This window comes from Mauremys mutica, chromosome 4 (assembly GCF_020497125.1).
Source record: "Mauremys mutica isolate MM-2020 ecotype Southern chromosome 4, ASM2049712v1, whole genome shotgun sequence".
NCBI classification, from domain to species: Eukaryota; Metazoa; Chordata; order Testudines; family Geoemydidae; genus Mauremys; species Mauremys mutica.
Genome location: NC_059075.1, coordinates 71,710,617 through 71,731,511, shown reverse-complemented (window position 1 = coordinate 71,731,511; position 20,895 = coordinate 71,710,617). Strand labels below are relative to the sequence as shown.

At 43.2% G+C, this 20,895-nt stretch overlaps 1 protein-coding gene across 1 annotated transcript in view; it reads right to left on the bottom strand.

Moving 5' to 3' along the window:
* Window positions 1–20,514, bottom strand: part of MYBPC3 (myosin binding protein C3) — a 116,137-nt gene extending 95,623 nt beyond the window's left edge. Inside the window, exons 1-11 of the mRNA XM_045016273.1 lie at window positions 20,436–20,514; window positions 17,949–18,215; window positions 17,281–17,388; window positions 16,491–16,577; window positions 16,208–16,356; window positions 14,956–15,073; window positions 12,703–12,751; window positions 10,111–10,155; window positions 7,215–7,271; window positions 6,551–6,553; window positions 332–355 (exon numbers count right to left, since the gene is read on the bottom strand). Of these exons, the coding sequence (XP_044872208.1) occupies window positions 332–355; window positions 6,551–6,553; window positions 7,215–7,271; window positions 10,111–10,155; window positions 12,703–12,751; window positions 14,956–15,073; window positions 16,208–16,356; window positions 16,491–16,577; window positions 17,281–17,388; window positions 17,949–18,215; window positions 20,436–20,451 (923 nt within the window). The 5' untranslated portion in view covers window positions 20,452–20,514. The remainder of the gene's footprint in view (window positions 1–331; window positions 356–6,550; window positions 6,554–7,214; window positions 7,272–10,110; window positions 10,156–12,702; window positions 12,752–14,955; window positions 15,074–16,207; window positions 16,357–16,490; window positions 16,578–17,280; window positions 17,389–17,948; window positions 18,216–20,435) is intronic.
* Between the last annotated feature and the right edge of the window lie 381 nt (window positions 20,515–20,895).

The following is a 20,895-nucleotide window of genomic DNA, read 5'->3' as shown; positions in this document are numbered from 1 at the left end:
TAAGGACTCACCTCTTATCTCCCAGGATTCCCTCTCTTTATCAAAGTGAGGCCTGGTTCATCTTTAAAAGGGAAGATTGGTTTTGTGATGGGAAGGGTTGTCTATAATCAGTTCTTAGAATTGAAAGACACTTAGATTGGCAGGTTCTGGCTAGCAAAACACTATTTACAATGGGCCACTCAGCTTATGGATTGCCCAAAGTGCTGGTGATTATGGGAGAGTTAACTTGTGGTACAGTAGGACCCAAATGAAAAGCAGGCTGACCTGCTGTGTGAAAAACATTATGCTCCTGTCAGAGAAAATATTATTTGAAGATTGATTAAAAACTTACCGATTTACTGAGCGCAAGAAGCTGCTGGACTCGAGAGCGATGCAGAGAAGCATTTGGAAAAGCATGCAGCATCCCCATGGGCAGGAAAGAGGGCAACATGTGTTAATACAACAGAGTCATCATCATCTCCACCATTAGCAGAAAAAGCCTGCATTTCAGCAGCAGGGAGATGGATATATTGCACTGAAATGTACTCAAGAAGAAATGCATTTTTCTAGTGAAATCAGCCTCATTCCCAAATTCTGTAGAGTTCCATCTTGCAGTCTATATTGCAGATGTAAATACCACAATTTATTCATGCTACTGGTAGATGGCCTCATAGGGCAAAGTAAGGCTGTTTACGTCATTATCCTCATTCCAAAAATGGACTTTCTGCCTGACTTCTTTCAATGGATTTCTCACAAAAGACAGGGTATGGTGAATTCCTCTGAAGGATGAGGGAGGTATGACAAGACATACAGGCTCCAGAATCCTGGAGGGAAAATCTGGACGTCTTAGAACTCCTTGTAGGTGGAGCTCATTTCTGATATCACCAGGATCAAGCAGATTCCAGTGCAGCAGAATGTACGCATGTAATAAGGCTGTGTTCAGTAATGAATCCCAACCCCAACCCCCCCAATCACACACAAGCTACATAGCAGGCAGTGAAGGGAAACTTAGAGGACTCTTTAGTTTTGTTTTCATGTATATGATACACTGTTAGTGCCTACAGAGAAGGAACATCTTCCATTAATCTCTGTGAGGAATGTCACTGCATGAAAGGAGTATGGAGGGTTAGTGGGGTTAGTCTTGACAGCAGATTTAACGAGGCGGTTCTAATATTTTTCTTAGGAAGGTGTTTGTAACAGGATTTCTACTATTATTATAGGGCCGCAATCAAGTGTCAGGGTTTCCAGTATCTATATCCAGCTTGGAACTTGCACTTCAGTCATTCTGAGCTGAAACTTGGCATGTAAAGTCTTATACTTAGAGAATTATTCTTTAAGATGGTTTAACACTCTCTGTTACTGGGATTGACTGGTTGGATCTCAGGCCAGTATTCTATTACAAATACAGGCCACAGTGGACGTGTTTCCTCACTAGAGCATATCTACATCCTCCAGAAACTCAGCCAGCTCCCTCCCCACTACATATCCCCACTGGTTTCTTTGTGTCTAGTAAACTATTTGTATTTTGCCTAGCAATGTACAATTAAAAATTGTGCCCTGCCAACCAAAAGAACAGGCTATTTACCAGATGGTATGTTGAAAGATCTTAGACTAAGCACTCTGGGCTAGCTTGCTCTTGATAATGTGAACAAGCGCAACATTTATAATACTGTCTAAATACATGTTTCCTAGTTATAAATGTGAGGTCTGCATTGGAGCAATTATGCTCTGTTGAGGAAACAGTGGCTCAAAAATAAGTAAAGAATCCTAGAATGTAAAAAATCCCTATTAGGTCAAATCAAGTTTCTCTCTCCAGCTAACATGTATGCACTGTCCACCTGAAAGTTTAAGGTAGGATTGTTCATACTTTGTCTAGGTTATTTTTAAATGCAAATAAGTCTTCCACTTTGGAGATTGTTCCCCAACCAAAAACATCTCACTATCAAGATAATTTCTCTAATATTCAACTTAAATTTTCCATTGCTCAGTTTCATCCCATTATTTCTAGTTATACTCGGTTGGAGCACCTGAAACAACTCCTCTCCATTCCTGGTGTTTATATCCCTCTATAATTATAGAGAATTATTTTATCCACCTTAGTCATTGTGTAGCCAAGCTATATATATTTATTTTGTAATATTGCCTCATTCATGTAAACCATATAATCACCTATGGACTGGACTTCATGCCTATGGGAAGTTGGTAGAGGTGCTTTCTTAAATTATAACTCATTTTAAAAATCTTTGGGGCAAAAGCTATTGACCAAATTTTCTGTTAGCATAACTGATCAAAACTCCCCTTGAAGTAAATGGTGCTGCACCTATTTACAGAAGCAGAGAATTTGGCCAATTGTCTCCCTCTCTGTTTTGTACCTGGTCATGTAAACCGATGTTGCATAAATAATTACTGAAACAAAACTTCCAGAGCACTTGTAAGGACTAATGAGATCTTGCTGTGGGTCCTGCAAGACTTAACTTTAAGTAGTTGGTATTATATATACAATCAAAATATTTAACTGAATAAAAATCATGCTTCAAGAATCCCTAACTGTGTCAAGCCCACCCTAAACCCATGCTTATGTGAACAAAAATGCAGGAGACCTGAATGTTCCCCAAAGTGCAGTCTCAGCCTTGTTTGTAAATACCAAGTGTTTTCTAGCTTTCCAGAGCATGGACTGGCTTGTAAATTGCCACTACATAATAAAAAAGATATTTTACAGCCAAGAATCACCATTTAAATAGTGTAGAATTGAGCACTTAGAAGCAGGAAATTCCTGTTCATAACCTGTCAGAATTAATATCCCTGTCTCCTCCAGTAAGTTCCGGGCTTCATGTTTCCCCATTTCTAATGCTCCCTGTCACCACTTTAATTTTATTAAAACATTCTCTTAGTTCCAGTAAGGATTTGTACTATTCACAGAAATAGACTGACCTCTCCCACCCAGCTGGAGTAACACCCTCCCAGGCTAAGCATTTCAGGGAGGGGAGTGCTCTTAATGTGATGACTTTGGGCTCCTTAGGTTTCTCATGCCCTAGAGTAATTCTCCCTGATGTTGAGGGTCTTAGCTGCAGGGATCACCTCATAGGTTGACTGTGCACTTGAGGACATTAAGATGAAGCTCAGTGAACCTGTTGTAAACAGTACAGGCAGCTGATATTTTTTTAAGTGTGTGAGGATGTTAAAAATAGTTTTGTATATCCCAGAGATGGTGCCTTCCTATCCTGTTACCCTGGGTTGCTTGGACCCTGTCAGCTGTCATCTCTTTCAAGGTCTCTTCACTATCCTGTTCAATAGTACTGTGAAAACTCTTCCCTTCCCCTTCCCCATGACCTCTCTGTGGCCTATGGCACCTGTGTGTCAACACCAGCTAATTAAATTACAGTGGCCAGAAAATACAACTCCTGCACAATATTAAATGACGTTTTCTCCACGACAGTGAACATGTGCACCATCTGGGCAAAGTAACATTTGATCATGGGTAAGGTGGAACAAAAGTAGAAGATGATGGCAGAGGTGTCATTCCTGCATTCTGCCTCCCTGCAGCATTTGAGAGTTAAACATGTTTGTTTCTCTAGTTGTGTTTTCAAAGGAGCACATATTCACCCCATAAAGAGGCTTGGTGCCTTTCAGGAGTCATTAATGCGGTGTAAAAATGCAGTGATAGTTAAAAGCATCATTTCCTGAGTCATGGTTTTTAGTTTAATATTAATCATAAGTAACTAACCCAAAGGGTCAAAAATCATGAAATTATTGCTGGAGATTACTGGCAATTATTCTCAATTAAAAAAAAATTGTGTCTACTTGCTGATCACTAATATTGACCATGAAAGCAGAAGGAAGGCTCCATTAGAGGTGTTCTTAACTCCTGCACTTCCCTCGTCTCCCAGCTGGTTTCACTTTAGGGAATGGTACAGAGCAATGTTTCTCAATTTTCCAGACTGGCAAACCTTATTTGAAGTAAAAATGTTTATGACGCTGTTCATTTATTCTAAAATAAGAGTTAAAAATCCATACAACTGCTACCAAAACTACTGCATTTGACCTCAAAAACTCTGAAGGCTTTGGCCACTCTCAAGTTTCTCTGGAATTTTTATTGTCTTTGCTTTAGAATTGTAATAACATTTTCAGTGCCTTGCTCCCCCCATGATTGCTTTATCTGACCCCTCTGGAGGTCATCATGACCCACCAGTTGAGAAAAAACTGGTATAGAGGTAATGGCTCTGGATAGTTCAATTATTGTAGTTCCAGCCTCTTCCAGCAGGCTCCACCTATGTAGGAGTGCTGTCTATGATGGAATTATGAGGGCAGAGTCCCTATCTAGTTGGCACAGTAGTATGTGGTATATCTGAAAATAAATGAGGCCCATGAGGCAGAAATTTAAAGACCGCAAGTTCAATCCTGTATTACTAAGAGTTTTGTTACTTGCTTTCTACTGGATCTTAATCTACATAAACACAGTTCCATTCTGTTATAAATGGAGCCAAAACACGTGAGCAGAGACTAAGGCTAGAATCAAGAACAGAGAGTTGGCTAAATAGCTCATTGAGGAAAACTTTAAAGAATTAACTACGTATAACTTGGCAAAAAAAAGCAACTCAGGAACATCTGTCAATAATAATTTGAAGATTTTAAATATTGAGAGAGAAGAATAGTGCGTGGTGATCCTAAGGAATATATCTAGTAGCAATGACATGAAGATGAGCAAAGGAAACTTTAGTTGTAAAGAAAGGGGACATTTTATAATAGTGAGATCTACCAGACTGTGAAATAATTTCCTATGGAAAGTGGTGGAAGCTCCATCACTTGACGTATCTTGCCAAGTGGAAGAGAGTCTCCATCTGGTCGGAGCAGCACCATCAGTCTCTGATGCTCGCCTCAGTGCCATTTATACTGGACTACCTCCTCCATCTTAAGCAACAAGCACTGTCCATGTCATTGATAAGGGTTCACTTGGCCGCCATCTCTGCCTTCCATCTGGGCACAGACGGCTACTCAGTCTTTGTGAACCCGATGGTTTCCTTAAAGGTCTCAACAGACTATACCTGCAAGTACAACAGCCTATCCCAGCTTGGGACCTTAATCTAGTCTTTCCAGACTTACAGGTCCACCATGTGAGCCACTGGCGACATGCTCCCTGCTTTATCTCTCATATAAGGTGGCGTTTCTGGTGGCGATAACCTCAGTTAGGAGGGTGTCGGAGCTCAGGGCCCTTACATCAGAGCCCCCTTACACTGTATTCCATAAGGATAAGGTTCAGCGCAGACCTCACCCAGCTTTTCTCCGTAAAGTTGTCTCCCAGTTTCACATCAACCAGGACATCTGCCTCCTAGTATTCTATCCTAAGCTGCATTCCAGCGGTAGGTAGCAGAAGCTTCACTCATTGGATGTCTGCAGGGCGCTAGCCTTCTATATCGAGAGAACGAAGCTGTTCTGAAAGTCCGTCCAGTTATTCGTGGCGCTAGCCAATACAATGAAAGGCCTCCCTGTCTCATCGCAATGTATCTTGTTGTGGATCACGTCATGCATTCAGGAGTGTTACAGCTTGGCAAAGGTTCACGCTCCGCCGATCACCACACATTCCACCAGTGCTCAGGCCTCCTCAGCAGCATGCCTGGCACAGGTCCCCACACAGGAAGTCTACAGGGCAGCAACGTAGTCCTCCATATACACTTTCACTACGCACTATGCAATCACTTAACAGGCCAGAGATGACACGGCCTTTGGAAGAGCAGTGCTCCAATCAGTGGATGACTCCGACCCCACCTCCTGAACTTTGGCTTGTGAGTCACCTGATTGGAATGGACATGAACAAACACTCAAAGAAGAAAAAACGGCACTCACCTTCTCGTAACTGTTGCTATTCGAGATGTGTTGTTCATGTCCATTCCAATACCCACCCTCCTACCCCTCTGTCGGTGCAGCTGGCAAGAAGGAACTTTGGGGGTGGATGGTCGGCAGGGCCCTACATTGGGTGCCATGAAGGCGCAACTCCAGTGGGCACCCAGGCCAACCCTACAGAGACTGCTAAGAGAAAAATCTTCCGGCTGGCATGGACACGTACCACACACACCTGATTGGAATGGACATGAACAACACATCTCGCAGAACAACAGTTACGAGAAGGTGAGTAACCATTTTTTGTGGGGAACAATCCTGCACTGACTTCTAAATTAGGTGAATGGACTAACTGTGATCAAAGAGGTCTTTTCCATCTCTAATTTCTGTGCAAATGAGTTAGTCCAAGATTTCAGTTCTATATTCCTATTAAGAGAATCTGAAGCCTAATTTAAAAGTGCCTTTAAAAGAAAAGGGTGGTTGAAACATAAAAGAAGTGTAGGAGAGGACATGGATTGAATCTCCCCCATCATTACTTCCAACTGCACTAATTGTTTAAAAGCATTTCTGGATTGGAAATCAGTAGGTGATACCCTCCTCCAAGTTGTCGGGGTTTAGGGAATTTGCCATGTTCCACATGTGACAGAAGGGGAGTCTCATGCATTATTCAAACCACATGAACCTTTTATTCAGTCTGTCTCATGCATTTTATAATGAGATGAAATAGAAATCTTACTCTCTGTCTTAGACAACAGAATCCGAAGTAGTGTGTCCAGATTGAGATGGCAGGATAAAAGAGTGAAGCACAGGTAGGCAGATCAGAGGAAGGCAGTGAGGAATGAGAAAGGGAGGAGATGTCATAAAATAAAATGGGGGGGGGGGAATGGAAGCCAAGAAGAAGAATCAAAATTGGAAAAGTCACAATTGTTTATTATAAACAGATTTTTGATTTCCCCAACTCTCCAGTCCCAGTGACAACTCAGGAGAATAGAAAGCTCCAGACAAACACTACATCCCAAAGGTAGCTGTTCCAGTCCTTACATTTTTCCAGCAGAAGGTGCTGTAGAAAGCTTACAGCTACTCCAGTCCCAGTCTCTACATCTGTATTTTCACAAATAAAAGAGGTGTGTTTTTTTTACAAATTATCCCTCTCTGTTGTAAAAGACACCTTTTTTACTGGTGAAGACACAGTCTAGAGATGCAGTAAGAAATGGTGAAGCTGTCTGTGGAGAGTTCACAAATCTACCAGTCCCAGTTTCTCCATACTAGATGAACTTTAAGGTTTGCTGAGGGAATTATGAATTGGGGGAACTTTAACCAACTTTAGGTTTAATGTCTTCCAGGGCTGTTCTGCAAAAGCTGGTTAGTTTATTGGTCTGAGACTGCAGATTTTCACTCACCTCTTTTTCAATAAGGCACTAAAATCCAGCTCTGCACCGTCTTCGTGTCCCTCTGCACTGTACAGTAACAGAAAAATATAATAGTGTCACAAGGAGATGGGGAATGAATTGGCCAGAATTTTCTCATAAGCATAAGATGTATCATTGGAAGGAGATAGTTTCACAATGACTCTAGAATGTTCATTGGTATTGCAGCCATTTTCTTTTAGAAATCTGGAGATTTTCCTCTCTTCCTATTTGTATATAGATTTAAGAAGTGCACTTACTGAGCCTGAATTTCTCCTGCTCGACTTACAGAGGAAATCATACACCAGGGGTCGGCAACCTATGGCATGCGTGCCAAAGGTGGCACACAAGCCGATTTTTGTTGGCACGGGGGGCGGGCTGAGCCACTCAGCCCGCCGCCACTCTGGGGTTCCTGCTGCTGGCCCCTTGCCAGCCGGGGTCCCACCGCCAGGCCCACTCAGCACCCGCTGCTGGCCTGGGGGAAGGAACCCCAGGCTGGCAGTGAGATGTGACCCCAGCTGGCAGGAGATGGTGGCTGAAACCCCAGAGCAGTGGCGGGCTGAACTGCTCAGCCTGCCGCCACTCTGGGGTTCCCACTGCTGGCCCCTTGGCAGCCGAGGTCTCACCACCAGTCCCACTCAGCACCCGCTGCTGGCCTGGGGGAAGGAACTCCAGGCTGGCAGTGGGCTGAGATCCCGGCTGGCAGGAGCCCACTGCCGAAACCCCAAAGTGGGGGCGGGCTGACCTGCTCAGCCCACTGCCGAAACCCCAGAGCTGGGCGGGCTGACCTGCTCAGCCTGCTGCCGCTCTGGCGTTCCGGCTGCTGGTCCCTTGCCAGCCGGGGTCCCCGCCGCAGCCCCGCTTACCTTGCTTCCGGTTGGAGTTCCAGTGCAGGCCCCCTGCCAGACAGGGTCCAGGCCTCCGGCCCTGCTCAGCCCTACCAGCTGCCAGCTCCACTCACCTCAGCTGCGGATCTGGGGTTCCAGCCGGTTAACAACTGTTCACTCAGAAGCCTGTGTGCAGCTTAAAGTATCCAGATAAGTGCCACCAGACATTGGAAAACTCAGCAAGGAAAAGCAAGGGCAAGGATCACACTAAACTAATAAGATCTGCATTTTAATTTAATTTTAAATAAAGCTTCTGAAAGATTTTGAAAACCTTGTTTACTTTACATATAACAGTAGTTTGGTTATATGTTATAGATTTATAGAGAGACCTTCTAAAAAACGTTAAAATGCATTACCGGCACGTGAAGCTTTAAATTAGAATGCATAAATGAAGACTCGGCACACCACTGCTGAAAGGTTGCCGACCCCTGTTATACACTGTGACTAATTTAGTGGCAAATACTAATCTAGAATATAATTTTAATCCCCCTTTTCCTGAATTAAAAAAAAAATCACACATATAATCAGTAGACCAATAAACACATTTCCCACATGCCCCAGGAAATTTGTGGAGCATTGCAGGAATCTTCCTTTAGAATCATAAGTGCTTTCTGGGGACTATAGATGTGGGGATGTGGAAACTGTTTTATGAGTTGTGACAGCATTAAGACAAATATCTTATGTATTTTTTTTAATATGGCTCTCAAGTGACATCCTTTGTTGGACACATTATTGCTTTAAGAACACAGGAATTGCCATTATTGAATCAGGCTTTTGGTCCATGTTGCCCATTATTCTGTCTCCAATATTTGGCAGCACTGATTGCTTAAGAGGAAGTAATCTTGCTGAATGCCAGTAGACACTAGGCCAGAGAAACTCAAGGCGTCAGGAGAAAATGCAAGAAACAGCCTCAACAGATTAGTAAACAGTTCTGTTGATAAAGTGGGAATAGAATCCAGCTCCCACCTTCTGAGTTGCATTGACACTGCAAGGTTAATTGGAGTCAATAGCAGTAAAAACTTATTTTAGTCAGATCTGATTCTTAACATGCATTGGGGAAAGTTCTTTTGATTACAAAAGTGCCATTTTTACATAGTTGCTTTCACAACAGAATAACACTGTAAGAGTTAATTTTCCCTATGTGGTGCCTAGACACTCTAGTATGTTGATAGGTGTATTGATTGATAGATAAGAAGAACTTGAATGGCAGAGGGGTTTAGTCATAGGTAAAGTCACTAATGTAAGGCCAGATTTCAAAATAGCTCAAGGCTAGATTTTCAAATGTTCAGCACCCACAATTCAGGTAGATTTTTCTAAAGAATTGAGCATCTAGCAGCTCCTATTCTGACACTTATGACTAGATTGTTCTAAAGATCACAGGTCCCAACATGTTAAGCTCTTTGAAAATCCTGGCTACCTATTTTGAAAAACTGGCCACTTTTTTCTGGTGTCTAAATGGGAGCTGAGCTTTGTGGGTGCTGAGCTCTTCTGAAACTTCTTTAACTTCTAACTTCTGAAACGCAATGAAAGAGTTATACATTTGTAAAATAGGACATCTGAAAGCACTAGGAACAGAGGGGAATGGGATAGCACACAGGTATATTTTCATATCCAAGTGAGACTTTGTGTGGGAACAGTGAGGGAGGTGTAATTAGGATGTGTGTATGATAGGATGGCAAACGTGTATTCAGTTTGAGATTTTTCAGAGTCACAATTCTAAGAGGGTACCATATGTCCAGCATGTGCCCTTCCTGTAAATGAATCTCTCTCACTGAAACATCAAAGTTCTCTACTCATCTCATTGCTTTATGCTTGTCTTACATTATCATTGTTTTTGTTTTCTAGTCACGTATAAGAGCTAAGTATAATTATTTATTTATTGTAATGAATTCAAATGTTCAAAATTAAATCTGCAGCAAGTTCTGATTCTCTTTACTGGTCAGAGAGAGAGAGAGAGAGTTCATTGAGGCTTGGGTCTGACTGCTGGCAGAAACCTGGGCTACCTGAGACAGGCTGCAGGCATCCGTCTTCCTCCTCCCACCAGGCTCCTGAGTGAGAGTCACAAAAACAGCACTTTAGATTTATGCACTTCAGTTTAATCTCTGCTGTCTTCTCACAGAACAACCTAAGATTCTCAAACTCCGAGCTCCACTGGCAAGTATGGAGTAGTTTTAGAAGTGCTCTGTCCCAAAGGAGCCTTTTCCATTCCAAAGGGAGAATTGCTACTGCCTAGTCCATGCAGCTGCATGTGGGGTCAGACATTCTAACCCTTCTGTACATTCACAGCTTGTCGTAAGGAATGTCTCGAGTCATCTACAAGTTTTTGCTTGGCTGTCCAAACACCTACCTTCAGTTTCATAGAGACAAATGAATCCTAAATATCCTGCCAATCAAATGGGCAGGGCAATCTTGGGCCTTTCTTGAATTATAGTCAAACTCTGCAAAAAGGTGTTGTGTAATGCAGTGTCTCTGGGTCTTGCGTTCTGCTGGACAGTAAAGGCAGTAAATGAAAATCTGGTGCAGTCCCTTCACAGAGACTTCCTAATACAGTCTAGTAAAGGAGGAAGGAATCTTCAGTCTTCAGCTCTGACTCACAGATGGAGCAAAGATAAATATGGTTATTTGGTTTGTGACAGGGTTTTGATGGGAAGGAGTTATGCTTCCTCCATGCTGACCTAAAAGTCCCTGAATCCAAAAGATTTATTAGGATTTTACACCCACATTGCACTCACTAGCACTAGATTTGTTGCTTTCGTTATCCTGCTAGCAGAAAGAAGAACTGTTGAATGCTAAATAAAGGACAACAAAGGCTTGGCCATGTAGACTTATGTTCAAGTGGAATCAGCCTGTGTCACAGCAGGACTGACCAGCTGCACACACGGATTCCATAATTACTGTTTAGTTAAAGTCTGCAAGACTTTTCTTGGTTCCTTGTGACAGAGTTGAGTGTAAAAGGCAGCTGTCATATAATAACAACTTGTGGAAAAACACAAGCAACTGACTATGCTGGATTTTCTCCTGTACTAGGAAAATTGGTTCAGGTGAAGTATAAGGGATGGAGTGATAAATTTCAGTGTAGCTGCTATTGGGAGCACAGTAAAGATCATGCTAAAATTCCTTAAGGGTTAGCACATATTGCCCTGGTGGACTGTACTTGTTACAGCTGATGGCTGTTGGAGTGTTTTTTATTGATAACTTAAGGAAAAAACACTCCAATTTACACACAAAATAAATGAATTTTCAGTAATGAATACAGTTGCAAGTTACTTCCTAAACTTTACCAAAAATCTGTAACAGCTCTTTCAATTTAACCAATAGAGGTCAGGGCAGCTCTATTAAGAGTTCCTAGGTCAATTGAGAATTTATTGCAGATCTGGGAAGAGTGGCCTTTCTCAACACCTATGCAATCCCTGAGGCTAGGGTTGCCAACTTTCTAATTACAGAAAACTAAACACTCTTGCTCTGCCCCTTCTTCAAGGCTGCCGCTCACTCTATTTCCCCTCCCTCAGTCACTCGCTCTCCCCCATCCTTGCTCACTCACTCATTTTCACCAAGCTGGGGCAGGGGGTTGGGGTGTGGGATGACGGCTCTGGGGTGGGGCTGGGGATGAGGGGTTTGAGGTGCCAGAAGAGGCTCCGGGCTGGGACTGAGGGGTTTGGAGTGTGGGAGGGGGTTTGGTGCTGGGGCAGGGGGTTGGGGTGCCGGGTTTGGGAGGGAATTTTGGTGTGGGAGGGGGTTCTGAGCTGTGGCTGGGGCATGGGGGGGTTGGGGTGCAGGCTCCAGGCGGCACTGACCTCAAGCGGCTCCTGGGAAGTGTCGACGTCCCTCCAGCTCCTAGGCAGAGGGGCAACCAAGGGGCTCCGCATGCTGCCACAGATGTCACCCCCACAGCTCCCATTGGCTGCGAACTGCAGCAAATGGGAGCTGTGGAGCCAGCACTTGGGGTGGCGCCTGAGGGCAGGGGGCAGCGTGCGGAGCCAGCCGCTTCCCGAGAGCTGGGTACGGAGCCTGCCTGCCCCGTGGGTGCTGTGCCCAACCAGACTTCTAGTGGCCTGGACGCCTGGCAACCCTACCTGTGGCTCTTAATAGTCTACACAACATTACAGTATGGTTATATTTAATTTTATTAATCAGCTATATACTGTTAATAGTGTTTATGTCCAAACTCTTGATCCCAGTCTAGTGCAAGAGTGTCTTAAGACACAAGTGGATCCTCGGGCTCACCTAAACCATTTTGGAAAGCATTGCTTGGTCCAAGCCATTCAGCCTGGGAACAACACAGGACTATTAGCTCCCCTGTTGATTTGTACCTGAAATGCTCTTTTCACACTGTAGAAAAAATAATTAGTGCAATTCTTAGAAAAATTATGTTTATTATCTCTGAAGATCGGGATTGTTGTTGCATAGTAAAGAGCCAACCTCTTTTAGATGATGTCTAGGAGTCAAGGGTGGCATTTTAGCCTTAGAAACACTTACACTATAGACGAACATATATATCTTAGTAATAATAGCTATTTGTACAATAGTTTTCCTCGTACATGATCTTGTCTAGGAAGGTAATGAATTCCACATGGAAGCACAAGCTTCCTACTCACGTTCGTCGAAATGCAGTACGGATATCCATGTCTCCTGTTGCTGGTGCTTCTGATGTGGCATACAACAGAAAAAGAGGGTGGGGAAAACAGTTGAGTGTTCTTGGAAAAAGGGACAGCACCACTGCAATTTTTTTCCTTTCAAGCTATTTTTGTTTCAAATATCTTATATTTTAACTATGATTAATCACTTAGTGAATGGTGTCCATGGTTAGTGCAAGTAACTCTCTGGGATTCTATCTCAAGCTTCACATTAATTTGTAATTTGACAGTGGGAAAGTCACATTGTCTTCTGTAAAATCTGGTCTGAATATTGATATCATGAATGCATTGAAATCCTCAGGTGAAAGGAGCTAGAGAAGGTCCAAATGGTAATATTATCATTAATGAACTATAATCGATCTGTAGAGGCAGAAGATAAATTCCCTTGATTAACAGAAGCATGGAGAGGTTTCCAGCTGGGAAGCTGCTTATAAAATGTTTGATTAATCTCCAATTTAAACCAGTTTCTGCTGGCATAGCCTAGGATGAAGAGCCTCCAGTGACTGAAAGTCAACCTATGCCCTATCCCATCCTGGTTCCTGCAGCCAACCAGTGCTACCTCAGAAATGAGCAGTGCAGACTCAATGCATTCCTGGTCTGCCACTGCCTGTGAGGCATAGGCACCATCTCCATGGGTTCTCCAGTGCTCAGTCACCCATGTAAAATAATAGGGGGTGCTCAGCACCCACCAGCCATAGTGGTTCCAGCCCCAGGGCTGGCTGCCTATCAATCAGCTGTTTGACAGGCCCCCGGGGCTGGCTGCTCATCAGCAAGTGGCTGGTAGGAGGCTCTTGGGAAGGGAGCGGTGGGCAGGTGGAGGATGAGGGGGCAGAGCGGGGACAGGAAGAAGCCCTGTGAGAGTGAAGAGAGGCCTCCGAGTAAAGTGGGGGTGTTCCACCCACCGGGAAAAACAAAAGTCAGCGCCTGTGCTGTGAGGCTCCTATGGAGCCCCAGTCACAAATTAAAGCTACCACTCCTCAGCACAACCCCTGAGGAAGGAGAGTGGTGCAAATACTGCACCAGCAAGGGTGAATCATGCTCCCTCTGTCTTAGCCAAATCCCTGGTGACCTATTCTACACTAGAGGTAAATAGATGGTTAAATGTACTTCCCTTTTAATCACTGGTAAGTTTTTACAATACAGCTGTCCTCAGGCACACGAGAGCAACTGTTTAGAGTAAATCCCTTGCTAAAACTAGTCAACTATGCTTGTTGCAATTTTATACTGCCAGAAGCTCCTGCAGTGCTTGAATTTGGCAGGAGGAAAGGAAGTAATAGTGTTAGCTTTCTGAACTTTTCCAAGTTTTTTTTCCTTTTTCTTTTCAAATTTCCATGTTCAAATACAGAGCCTTTGGCAACCTAGAAATGAGTTAATTCTCAGACTTTTATTTTTAAATTTTACTGAATTAGTGCTCATGGAAGTGTGGGACTGAAGTCTGGATAAAGTCAAGAATAATATAGGCTAATTCTTCTTTTGCTTACTTCATGATGTTCTTTCAGTGCATCTCAACCTGCCTTGAATTACTTACTACTTTTCTTTCTAGAGGCCATCCCCCTCCCCCATAGCCCTGCCAATGCATCTCAATCCACATCTGTTGCACTCCTGCTATTCTAGTTTTGGGCCTACATATAGCTCTGCCAGTTCCTCTCAAACCTGACCTACACCCTCTTCTGGTGGCCACCGTTTATTGGGGAGAGAGGTTACTCTGTACACAGGGAGGACAGAGTGAGGATAAGATAGAGCCTAACTTAGCACAGGGGTGAAAGTGACATTAAACTCTTTCTGGTACAGGAGCCTAGCTCTGGGCCCCTGGAAGGGGCGGGGCTGGAGGTCAGCCTCCCCCAGCCAGCCCATCCAAGCTGCCTGGCCTGTGCCGCCCGGTACTCCGGCAGCGATTTAAAGGGCCTGGGGCTCCGGTTGCTGCCACGGTAGCGGTGGCCAGGAGTCCCGGGGCCTTTTAAATCGCCAGCCCTGGGGCAGCTGCCCCTTTTGCTCCTGTCGGCAGCCCTGGGGGTGGGGATGGGAAAGGGGCAATGACATTAAAGCGCTGCCATGGCAGCGCTTTAAACAGGGTCCTTTGCCGCGGTAGCGCTTTAATGTCGGCTGCGTACAGGCTGGTACCGGCGGCTGCTTTTTACCAGTACGCTGTACCAGCCCACTTTCACCCTTCACTTAGCAACACATTTCTGTAATGTTGAAAACATATAATCTTACCATTGACAATCAGGCTGAAGTTACAGCTATCAAATTTGTCCTTTGTAGACACCTCACATCTATACCCCCCTGCGTAAGTCATTTTCGCTTGGATAATGTGCATTTCATAGATGTAAACCTAAAAAATAGATCAGCCCACAGAGCAAGGAAGTTAGAAAATAAAAGGGTAAAAAATGCATAGAAACATAGCATACCAGAACATTAACAGTGATAGACAAAGGCTGGAATTCGTTAAAAAACCCATTTTGGTCCCTGTACATGCAACTCTCTGTCTCACTTGTGGCTGGGTGAGGAGTTGTCATAAAGGTAAAATTTCTCTAATCCACTTTGAACACTTAAAGGACATTATCTGCAGAGGTTTTCCAGGGGATAGGATGTTGATAGCAGCAAATCCTACTGTTGTATTAGTCTGTGATTTTATACATACAGACACCACACTCATCAGGTAAAGTAGCTGCATGCTTGTGGCCAAGGGGAACAGGTCCTCCATCTCCAAAAAACATAGGCCTTTATCTACAGCTAATAGAGCAGTTCCATAAATTCAGCCTTCAGATGGATTGGTGTTACTGATGGGGAAATCTATCATATTCCATCCAGTAGAGGGAAGTGGAGATGCATACACATAGCAAGTATATCACAAACTATAACACTAGCGTGATCCCTACAGGGGGAGAGAGTGACGCACTACAGGCTTCTTTGTGTTCCAGGTGTCTGTCTGTCTCTGGGCTAGACAATTCGTGTTATAGACTCATTTATGGTGGGAATGGATTTTTGTTGAGCAGTTAATTTCAGCGCCAATGTATGCGTGGCTAGTAGTGTCTCTGAATATTCCTGTAAGGATAATTATACAAAAAGATCATGGAAAATTGCGATACTAGATGAATCCAATGGTCTGTCTAACTCAGGATACTATCTCTGACAGTGACCAATACCAGCTGAGAGTCAGGTGCAAGGAACCCTGTAGTAGGCAGTTACAGATTAACCTGCTGCAATGAGATGTTCAGCCCACACCACCCCGAAGGGATTAAAGTGGCTCAGAAGAGGATAATTAACATGGAAGGCTGCACCTGGAGGGGGGCTGAGGCTTGTCTAGTTTTGTCTAGATCTTCTGACCATAGATCTATATCCATAATTAGAATACTGTGTGCCTTAGTTCCAAAATGTGTCACTACCGGGAAAGAGGTCTTTTCTCCCAGAACAAAGGTTAGTGGCTAGGAGAGAGAGATTGAGAGCTCTGCTTTGCTGGCTGTACCTTGTTGTTTCGGTCATAGCTGTCATGCAGCTGGAGATGTTTCCCCACTTTGCTTCCCAGGTCCATCCACTTTCCCTTGAACCATTTCACTGATGGTTTCTTCAGCATGCTGGCACCTGCCACTTTGCAAGTGAATGTGATGTTTCCACCTTGAAAGGGAGACAGGTTAAGATAAGGCTGTGAGTGATGTTTAGTATTTCTATTAGATCGTTGCTATTGTACTGTATATAGAGAGACAAAGGTAGCAGCTTAGCAGTTTACAAAAATCAGGTCTTTTACTCACCAGCAGTCACTTCTCCATCCCGAGGCCGTGTCACGAAGAGACCAACAGGGTCCAGAGGCAGCTCTGGCTGAGCCTCAGGAGCTGGAACTGAAACAAATATCTGGCTTTATTAACTATCTTTCCATTTCAGCCTCTGTCCTAATCTATATAGTGAATCCTTTACATCATTTCAATGTTTCCCCTCAATATTCTTCTCCACTCAGATATTTCCTATTTCTTCCATAGCTCCTTATTCCCACTTGGCTGGGGCTTATCACTTGTCTTCTTCTCCTGGTCCTGTTTTCTCCCACCACCAATGTTGGAATTCCTTGTCCCTATTCTTTCTTTCAGTGGGTCAAGTAGGGCAGTGGTACATCAACTTATTTAGATATTTGCATAGTTTTACAACAAGCTACATAAAAAGCAGTAGCAAAGTCAGTACAAACTAAAATTTTATACAGCCATGATTGATTGATTTGGCGATCCCTCAATTCAAGGATGATCTGTACCATTGTCTACCATAATGACTAATTTATACTGCTTGATATACCATATGCTGAAATGTAAGTACAATATTTATATTCCAATTGATTTATAATAATATGGTTAAAATGAGAAAGTAAGCAATTTTTCAGTAATAGTTGCTGTGACACTTGTATTTTTATGTCTGATTTTGTAAGAACCTAGTTTTTAAATTAGGTGAAACTTGGGGGTACACAAAAGAAATTAGACTCCTGCAAGGGGTACAATAGTCTGGAAAGGTTGAGAGCCACTGGATTAGGATTAGTTTTAGCATTTATTTGTTTTTAACCTTCGGAACTCTTGCTGCATTCTGCTGGTTGTGTCTCTGCTGGTGTAGGTAACTCTGAAACAATTGGGGTACAAACCGCTTCAGTAGGAAGAACTGCCTCAGACTTTTCTGAAATGGAATGGAAAGCAAGGTTACAGAAAGCCATGTATTTCTGGGATATACTTGAGAGAGTTGTGCAGAGGAGCATCTCTTCAGTGAGCCTTAGGAAATGCACAGGAATTTGGCTATTGTCTTGTAGAGCTTAGAAGGTGCATTGCCTTGGAAGGTACCAGCCTTATGGGGTTTCTAACCAGATAAGAATAGCTGACCTTTGCCAAGCTTTGAGCTGTGATGGCTAAGAAACCTCTTCTCTCTCTCAAAAGAGATGTTTTAATTTTTAAATGCCATAATTTTGACATATCGAATTTTAGATGTTTTGAAGAATAATTTTTCTATCTTTTGGTTTCTGTGATGTACATAGAAACAGCAGAGATGAATGTAGCTATTTTTATTTATGAACTTTTAAAAACAATTTGCTTGTGTGTGAGATTCAGGCACCAGAGGGCAAATAAAAATAAACCCCACATTTATTATTATTAAAATCTCATTTTTATGGGCCCAGCACATGATTTCTGAATGATTGAGTTGGCAATTCTGAATAAGCTATAGTGGTTTAGAAGATACCATACCTGGCTCTTTGACCTTGAGGTCAAATTTGACCTTGGAACTCCCTGCAATTACAGCATATGTCGCATCATCCTCTCTTCCAGTGTTATTGATAGTCAGTGAATGCTTGTTCCCCTCGGCCTTGATGATATACTTCTCACTTTCAAACATTTCTGCTCCAGCTCGCTGCCACTTCACCTTGATGCCAGTCTTTTCAGTCTCTGCTTCAAACACAGCTGTGTCTCCTTCCACTATCTCTGTTGTCTTTGGCTTCTTGGTGAAAGCAGAAGCTAAAAAGAGAGAGGGTTCACCTGTTTGTTTTCTTGTAGGCAGACTTTGTGTCTACAACAGCTTTTTTCTGCCTTCCCTCCCCCGCAGTCTACCTCCCACCTGCCTCTGCAAAATGTGAATATAACAGTTTCCACAACTGTGGAATGGTCAGACCAATTTAACAGGACTCTGCAAAGACTTAGCTTTAGATCTCACTTAATTGATTCTGTATCTGTAATTGAGGTGTCAAATCTCCATATTGTCATGAAATAATACATAATGGATTGAAAACTGTTCCCAAACTAAGGACCCTGCTTAAGTCAGAAACACTACCTGTCTTCCTGTACCTCTATTCAAACCAATATTTCTACAGTTGTGATTTTCTAATTCTTCCCCTTGGATGTGATGGTATGTGTCATGATGATGAAGTACATACACATAAAGCTGTCTCCTTGAGTTTCCCATGCAGTTTTTTTTAGATACAGGATTCACGTTCACATCCTGTCCTAATTGTTGCCTTAATTTGTGTTAAACAGATATTGCATTGCAGGGTAGCTTAATTTCATTGAGTAACGTGATTCCTGTATATATAGTGGTTAGTGCACTCCAAGATCCATTTGGGGGTGAAAAGCACTATGGGTAAAATTTTCACAAGTGCCTAAGCTCTTAGCCACTTCTGAGAATTTTGCACTGTGTCAATGTAAGTGATTATTATTCTAACTGACTGCTTTGGTGTGAAATAATGCCTTAATACTGTGCGGTGAGGAGAGCTGAGTGAGACTTCTCTTTGATCTCCTTCAGGTACATCTACACAGTGAGCAGCAATGAGTCTCAGGGTGACAGTCTTGGGCTCATAGGACTCATGCTGCAGCACTAAAAATAGCTGTGATTTTGCAGGTCAGGCTAGGCTCTGAAGCCTAGGGAAAGGCTTCTGAGTCTGACCGCCAGCCTGAACTACAATGTCTACACAGCTATTTTTTGTGCCATAGTGTGAGCTCAAGTCTGTTGACCTGGGCTTTGAGACTTGCTGCCACTTGCTGTGTAGACAAACCTATAGAGGGCACACCAATGGTCCAAATAATGAGTGAGGTATAGTTTTATTTTTTCAAATTACATGAGCCTAGAACGCTGGCTAGTGTTTTTTTTTTCCAAATTGAAATAAAAGTAAATAGTTCCATCTAGACAGATTTAAACATTAAATTAATTTAAGAATTTGTTTTCATACTAACATTTTGAAGAACAAATATTTAAGTAGCAACTTTTTTCAGCCTTAAATTTCTCTCCTAAAATGTTATTTACTGTTGCTTACTCTCTGGAGATTATTCTTTGGTTACCTGTAGAAACATTAGTCATTTAAAAAAAAATTAGGAACGTAAGTGTGACAGATTGGGTCAGAGAAACCCCCTTGGGACTGGCACCTGGTGTGCTGGGACTACCTCTGAGCCTGTTTTCCCTGCCAGCTTGAGACTCCTGTACCTTGCCTTGTTTAAGCCAGACACGCTTGCCTGCCACAAACACAGATCCAAGTCTGAACCATGTCCCCCACAAGTTGCAGGCTTAGCTGAAAACAGCTTAAGAAGTGCTCCTGTCTCCAGAAATCAGATGCCCAGCTCCTAATGGGGTCCAAACCCCAAATAAATCTGTTTTACCCTGTATAAAGCTTTACAGGGTAAAATCATAAATTATCCACCCTCTGTAACACTGATAGAGAGAGATGCACATCTGTTTGCCCCCTGCCCCCAAGTATTAATACATACTCTGGGTTAATAAAATCACTCTTTACTTATTAATTAAATACAAAAAGTAGGATTTAAGTGGTTCCAAGTAATACAAGACAGAACAAAGTAAACTACCAAGCAAAATAAAACAAAACCACGCAAGTCTAAGCCTAATACAGAAAAAACTAAATGCAGGTAAATCTCACCCTTAGATGTTCCAATAAGCTTAATTGACTGACCAGCCTCCTTCTACTCTGGGCCCAGTCCTTTCTCCTGGTACAGTCTTTGTTCCAGTTCAGGTGGTAGCTAGGGGATTTCTCATTACTGCTGCCCCATTTGTTCTGTTCCACCCCCTTATATAGCTTTTGCACAATGCGGGAATCCTTTGTCCCACTCTGGGTTCCCACCCCTCCTTCTAAATGGAAAAGCACCAGGTTACAGATGTATTCCAGTTCAGGTGACATGATCACTGTAAGACTTCATTACCCACTTGCCAGCACATAGGTATACAGGAAGACTTACAAGTAAACAGAGCCATTCCAACTGTGACAGATTCAGACCAGAGCAATAAAAGAGAGTGGTGGAAGGCAGGTATATCAGCCTTCAGAATGAGCAGGCCCCTGTTCTCTGGATAGCCAAACAAAGGCTACTCCAGGCCAATTAAGACACCTGATTCCAATTAACCAATTAAGGCCGTTAGGCTAATGGAGACAGCTGGAACCAATCAAGGTCCCACTTATACTGTTTAAAAGCTCTTCTTCCACTGCCCTCCAGGGAGCTGAGGTGAAAGGAGCTGGAGAAGAGGAAGCATTGCTGAATCCTGAGGTAAGGGTGAAGCTAGGAAAAGGGGACCACAGGGGAAGTGGCCCAGGGAATCAAAGCAGCGTCAGTGGTGAAGGGAAAGCCACCAACAGCTGCTACCATTAGGGTCCCTGGGATGGAACCTGGAGTAGAGGGCGGGCCTGGGTTCCCTCCCCCAACC